Below are 6792 nucleotides of genomic sequence, written 5' to 3' on the forward strand. Positions count from 1 at the left end.
ATGTCAGATTACAGGTATTTTCAGAGTAGAGCAATTCTTGCACCCACACTTAAGAGTGTCGAGAAGGTAAACGATTTTGTCTTGACAATCTTTCCATGGATGGAAAAGGAGTATTTGAGCTCTGACACAACATGCCAAGCTGATGAGAATGAAGATGTACAACAAGAGTGGTTCACACCAGAGTTCCTAAATGACATCAAATGTTCGGGACTACCCAATCACAAGTTGACTTTGAAGACAGGAGTCGCTGTAATGCTACTCCGAAACATAGACCAGACTTCAGGTTTATGCAACGGGACAAGATTAATAGTTAACAAACTTGGCAGCAACGTAATTGGAGCGACGGTAGTGAGCGGTAGAAATATTGGAGATAAAGTGTACATTCCAAGAATGAACTTGATCCCTTCAAATTTAGGATTGTCGTTTAAGTTTCAACGGAGACAATTTTCATTAACAGTATGCTTTGCAATGACCATTAACATGAGTCAGGGTCAATCATTATCATATGTACGGCTTTATTTGTCAAAATCAGTGTTCACCCATGAACAACTTTATGTTGCTTTGTCAAGAGTTAAGAGTCGCAGTGGCCTCAGGGTTTTAATTCTAGACGAAGACGGCAATCCAAAGTCATCAACAACAAATGTCGTGTTCAAAGAGGTTTTTAATAATATTTAGGTAAGAATAATATTATTTTCATTTTAATAGCATGTTATGATTTACACTTTTGTACAAATCTTTACTATAGATATAACTAATTTATCTGTAACTCTTTTTTCAAATTTGAAATGAAATGTGTAACAAGGAGCACAACATCCAATAATTTTCTAATGAAGTTAGTAAGATACTAGGTTGTCGATAAATTTTTATTAACTTTTTGATATAAAATTTAGGGTAAAATTAACATGCTATTGTTACAGTTATATATGTTCTTATTTTTTTATCTCCTTCCTTATGATTCAAGAATATTATAAGCTTCGAACTCTTCTATTCATATTTTACTTTGAATAAAGATAAAACAACATATTTAACACGTTTATTATATAACGATGATGATAGTGTTATACTAAATTTAAAAAATATATGATTATAAAATATTATTTTTAATTTAACTTATCAAATTTAATATAAGCCCGTGCATCGCACGGGTTTAACACTAGTTAGACCATAAACTAAAATTGCCGTGAAACATGAGGGACAACGTAAACAAAACATGAATTTACTTTGGTTTTTTTGTTATTTTAGTTTAAGAAAATCTATAACTTCGTTATATTTAAAGTTTAAAATTTAAAATTAAAATGGAAGATGATAACTGATCTTATCTTACTTGTTATCTTTGAAATTTAAAATCAAAATAATTTATATATATCAGCATAACAGCTTCACTCAATTTTACCAAAATTGCAGAACTTTTCTCCTTTTTATTTGCTTCAGCAGATCCTAACTTTCTTTATCCTTTCTATCCAGCTAATGCCACAGATTTGTTTAGATTTCACTCTTGTGATTCTTTCCATATATAATAAACAGGTAGACATCCTCGTCTTTTAAGTTTTAACTATGATACTTTGTAGTTTTAAATAACAATAACAATTTTCTTGAGAATAGAAGGCATAAGAGAGTTAAAGCTTCAACTTCAATCATGGATGAACTTCTAGAAGAAATCCCAATCAAACAAGTGGACGTAACCGTTCCGAAGACTGACGATCCAACCTTACCTATCCTGACATTCAGAATGTGGGTCTTAGGAATCATCTCATGCGTGGCACTCGCATTGGTGAATCAGTTCTTTTGGTACAGAACACAGCCTCTATCGGTTACGCCAATATGTGTTCAGATCGCCGTTGTTCCAATCGGCCATTTAATGGCAAGAATTTTGCCCACTCGGCGGTTATTCCAAGGTACCATGTTCGAATTCACGATGAATCCTGGACCATTCAATATGAAAGAGCACGTTCTCATCACTATCTTTGCCAATGCTGGTGCTGGAACTGTCTATGCAACTCATATTTTGACTGCGGTCAAGCTTTACTTTAAAAAATCTCTCCCTTTTATTCCTGCTTTCATCGTTATGCTCACTACTCAGGTTTGTTCTGTTTCTCTTCAATCAACTTTTATTTTAAAATTGTAATATAAACTTTTGTTATAAAATAATTTTATACCGTAAGTTCGATTTTTTATGATTAAAAATTTCGGAATTTGATCTTTTATCGTTCTTTAAATAAAAAAGTTTAACATAGGATAGATAAAAAGGAAAGCATACATAATTTATGCATCAACCTCTTAAAGGAGATTTTTTTTTGTGAAGAATGAATTAGATATAAAATTTGATGCACGAACTACGTTACATAATTATATTTAGGGTTTGATTAACAGTGCAACAAAATTAATTTTTATAATTATTCATGTATTTTTAAGAAACAAAATTATATCCTTTTGGTAAGTTCAATTAATAGCAAAGATATTGAGAATATTGGTGAAATTTTGCAGGTACTAGGCTTTGGTTGGGCTGGACTTTTTAGGAAGCATTTGGTTGAACCAGCTGAAATGTGGTGGCCTGCAAATATGGTCCAAGTCTCTCTGTTCCGGTAATTCATCACAAGTTTATATTATATCCTTTTTAATTTGAGAAAATCCATAACAAATATTGTTTCTTGATTTAATATGTTGATTCTTGTGAAATATTCTAGGGCTCTACATGAGAAGGAAAAAAGACCCAAACACGGCACAACCAGGAACCAATTTTTCTTAATTGCTATGGCCACTGGTTTTGCTTATTATGTCCTCCCAAATTACTTTTTCAACACACTGTCAACTATGTCTTGGGTGTGTTGGTTGGGCTCCAAATCCGTCTTGGTTAACCAATTGGGATCCGGAATGCATGGGCTTGGGCTTGGCTCATTTGGGCTTGATTGGACCTCAATCAGTTCTTACCTTCAAAGCCCACTAGCCAGCCCATTGTTTGCCACTTGCAATGTAGCTGTTGGATTCTTTCTAATTATGTATGTGATGACACCAATCTGTTACTGGAATAATGTTTATAATGCCAAGAATTTCCCAATATTCTCAAGTGGACTTTTCATGAAAAATGGGACAAAATATGATGTTTCTAAGATTGTCAACTCTAAATTCCATCTAGACACGGTAGCTTATTCGGAGATTGGGAATCTTCATCTCAGCACTTTCTTTACAATGACATATGGTATTGGATTTGCTACACTTTCTGCCACTGTTATGCATGTTCTTCTCTTCCATGGAAGGTATAATCAATATAAATATTTTTGCAATTATATTTTCATTTATGGTTATATATATTTAGGACAAATATTGGCTTGAGCTTTTTCTATTTTTTTTTTCAAAATCTATATTGAGCTCAAAATTTTATATGAAAATATACTTGGTGTTCTTGTATTTTATAAAATATAACATTTATTTTTTTTTGAGTCATACAACTCACAGTAATATTTATTTGAGAATAAATATTGTCATTATTTAATAGATAATGTCACTTCTCTATTATTATTATTATTATTATTATTATTATTATTATTATTATTATTATTATTATTATTATTACATGAAGAGTGTTTATCAATCACTATGAAAACTAAAATAATGAGAATAAAGAATATTCGGGAAAAAAATAACAATTTGGGAATGAGTTGTATTTGACTAGACATAACAATTGGTTCTCATGTATTGGAAATTTGGAATCTTGCTAATTAATTTGAATTACATGATGCAGAGATATATGGAAGTATAGCAAAAAGGCGTTCGGAAGCAATAAGAAAATGGACATACACACAAAACTGATGAAGAATTACAAATCAGTCCCAATGTGGTGGTTTTTGGTTATCGCAGTACTTAACTTAGCTCTCATCCTTTTTGCTTGCCAATACTACAATGAGGCACTTCAGTTGCCATGGTGGGGTGTTTTACTAGCTTGCGCAATATCCCTTATCTTTACGCTCCCAATTGGTATAATCTCTGCCACTACAAATCAGGTATAATTTCAAATTACCTAATAATTAATTTTTACATAATTATGCTACCTATATAAAAAAAATTAGCTATTATATTAGCCATTTATAAAGAATATATTAAAATATAAAATAAATATTGAAAATAAATTAACAATAGATACATTTCAACATTTTTATTTCCTAGAAACTATCTATCCAACATTTGTATTAGCTAATTAGTGGTAAATTTTTTTCGGATGTCGCTAACAAATGTTTAAGGATATCTTTTAAAAGATACTACGGTTAAAAAGTAAATTAAACGTAAACATGTTAATTTTTCTATTTTTATGGGAAAAATAAAAAAAAAATTCACTTTCATTATTTTCATGATCATTTTTAGAGTATCTTTTAGTTAAATGTATTTTTTATTATTTCCCAAATTTATCCTTACTTCTTAGCACATTTAATGTGAATTTAAGAATAATTCATAATTACACATTTTTTTTTGTTTTTAATATAATTTTGAAATATTATTAAATATATATGTATAATTAATTCTTTTTTCTTTATCTTAATTTCTTTTTTGGCAGACACCGGGTTTAAATATCATAACAGAATACATAATTGGATATATGTATCCAGAACGTCCGGTAGCAAACATGTGCTTCAAAGTATTTGGGTATATTAGCATGATGCAAGCACTCTCATTTGTTCAAGACTTTAAACTCGGCCACTATATGAAGATTCCTCCAAGAATGATGTTTATGGCACAGGTTAGTTATTATTATTATTATAACTCTTAACTTACCGCTTAAATGGTTTTTTTGGCATTTATTCTATACTCATTACTCTGTATCATAGAAAATGAAATTTGACCGTTGTTAATAATAATAATAATGAGCTCACCATGAAATTCGATTTCAGTATAATATGTTAGTGAGTAAACAAGTCATATAAGAAAATTAAATGGTTCTGATTTGATTGGTAATATTACAGGTACTTGGAACATTGATAGCAGTGGTAGTGTACACACTAGCAGCATGGTGGATGATGGAGAAAATTCCTCACCTTTGCGACGTTTCAAAACTTCCGGCAGATAGCCCTTGGACATGCCCAATGGACACGGTCTTCTACGACGCAGCTGTTATCTGGGGCCTCATTGGACCCCGCAGGATATTCGGCAATCTCGGTGAGTACGCAAAGGTCAACTGGTTCTTTCTTGGTGGTGCCATTTTACCCCTTCTTGCATGGCTCGCTCACAAGGTATTCCCAGGTAATTTACTCTTCACCATTCTCCATTCAATTTCGTAGCATATAGGCATGTATAACAATCTAACAGACTTGCATATACTCCAATTGATTAAGGTGTGAAATGGATCCGCCACATTCACTTCCCCGTATTGTTGGGTGCGACGGCAATGATGCCGCCGGCTTCATCGCTTAACTTCAACAGCTGGTTAGTACTCGCGTTCCTATCGGGGTTTGTGGTGTATCGGTACAAACCGGAGTGGTGGAGCCGCTATAACTACGTCCTGTCCGGTGCTCTTGATGCCGGAACTTCCTTCATGGCCATGTTCTCGTTCTTTTTGTTAGGATCCACGCAGATTTCATGGTGGGGGAATAGCGGAGAAGGCTGCCCCTTGGCTACATGCCCTACGGCCCCTGGCATTGCTGTTGCTAATTGCCCAGTTCATTGATCATTATTCTCAACAACAACAGCAGTAACTACCTAGCATTATTATTATTATTATTATTATTATTAGTTTTCATGTGGATATTAGGAACTAGTTTAAGGCTTCAAATGTTATTTTCTTATATTTCAGTGTTTTATGATTTTAATTTGGGACTACACTTTCTAGATTTTTTAGGCCACAATCTTTCGCTTCTCTTTTCTTTTATTCCGCATGTATAGAGTGCTGTTTGGAAACTATTTTAATACGAGAAAAGATTTTTATTTAAAATTTAATTTTATAATTTAAAAAAATTTTAATACATTAATTAATATAATGGAAGAAAACTTCACATAAGTTGAAGAAACACAAATGAATGCATAGTACTATAGTAGAATCCGTTTAAATAGGTCTATAAATGAATTTTTTTGTTGCATATAAAAAATGATAACATTAATATTTGGTACAGTTTGTTAAAATTAACTTATAACTTTTTAAAAACTCAAAAGTTAAAAAAAAAATGATTTCTTCTGTAACAAAAATTTTTTTTGTTATTCTTCTCTTAAAACAAATATTTTTATGATTAAAAAATTAAATACAAAATAATTTATTTATAAGTTATTTTTAGAATCAATTTGCATTGATTTTTGAAAAAATACTTAATTTTTTTATTTTTTTAAAAAATAATAGACAAATTATTTTATATTTAGATAATTTTTAAAAAAAATTTCAAGTATTAAGAACGTCTTTTTTGCTTCTCTTTTTTAAAAAACACTTTTTATTTTTTTAATAAAAATATTTTTTTAAAAGATGTATTCAAAATCCGTTTTAAATTGAATAAAAATATTCTATTTAAAAAAAATATTTTTTTACTCAAAAATAACCAATCCAAACCAATACTTAACTATAAGTTTTTATATTTTAAATTTTTTTAAAAAATAACTTAATTAAGTTATTTATCCAAACTGGTCCAATAATAAATTAGCACTAATTAATGATGTTGAGATAAAAAAAATAAGTGTTGGACAAAATAAAAATAAATAATTATAAATAGAGATATTTTTATATTTAAAATATTAAATTTAAAAAGTTATAAAAATTAATTGAAAACTTAAATTTTTTTCATCTGATTTATAAATAGAAAAATTAAAATTAAAATTTTTAAA

The 6792-nt window shown here is 30.1% G+C and overlaps 2 protein-coding genes across 2 annotated transcripts; both read left to right on the forward strand.

Moving 5' to 3' along the window:
* Positions 1–675, forward strand: LOC110274849 (uncharacterized). Its single transcript, XM_021130188.2, has one exon. It carries the CDS (start codon positions 1–3, stop codon positions 673–675), a length of 675 nt encoding a protein of 224 aa, XP_020985847.1.
* Positions 676–1636: 961 nt separating this feature from the next.
* LOC107462324 (oligopeptide transporter 6-like) lies at positions 1637–5827 on the forward strand. Its single transcript, XM_021128399.2, has 7 exons — positions 1637–2080; positions 2485–2582; positions 2685–3254; positions 3740–3998; positions 4547–4729; positions 4953–5229; positions 5322–5827. The coding sequence occupies exons 1-7, from the start codon at positions 1637–1639 to the stop codon at positions 5651–5653; spliced, it is 2163 nt and encodes a 720-aa protein (XP_020984058.1). The 3' UTR covers positions 5654–5827.
* Positions 5828–6792: the final 965 nt, after the last annotated feature.

This window comes from Arachis duranensis, chromosome 8 (assembly GCF_000817695.3).
Source record: "Arachis duranensis cultivar V14167 chromosome 8, aradu.V14167.gnm2.J7QH, whole genome shotgun sequence".
NCBI classification, from domain to species: Eukaryota; Viridiplantae; Streptophyta; class Magnoliopsida; order Fabales; family Fabaceae; genus Arachis; species Arachis duranensis.

What these genes read in the sequence shown, in the direction of transcription:
- LOC110274849 (XM_021130188.2), top strand. Translation starts at nt 1, where the DNA reads ATGTCAGATTACAGGTATTTTCAGAGTAGAGCAATTCTTGCACCCACA.
- LOC107462324 (XM_021128399.2), top strand. Translation starts at nt 1,637, where the DNA reads ATGGATGAACTTCTAGAAGAAATCCCAATCAAACAAGTGGACGTAACC. An exon ending in TCGTTATGCTCACTACTCAG is followed by an intron (nt 2,081 to 2,484) that starts GTTTGTTCTGTT and finishes GAAATTTTGCAG; the next exon opens with GTACTAGGCTTTGGTTGGGC. An exon ending in GTTCTTCTCTTCCATGGAAG is followed by an intron (nt 3,255 to 3,739) that starts GTATAATCAATA and finishes TACATGATGCAG; the next exon opens with AGATATATGGAAGTATAGCA.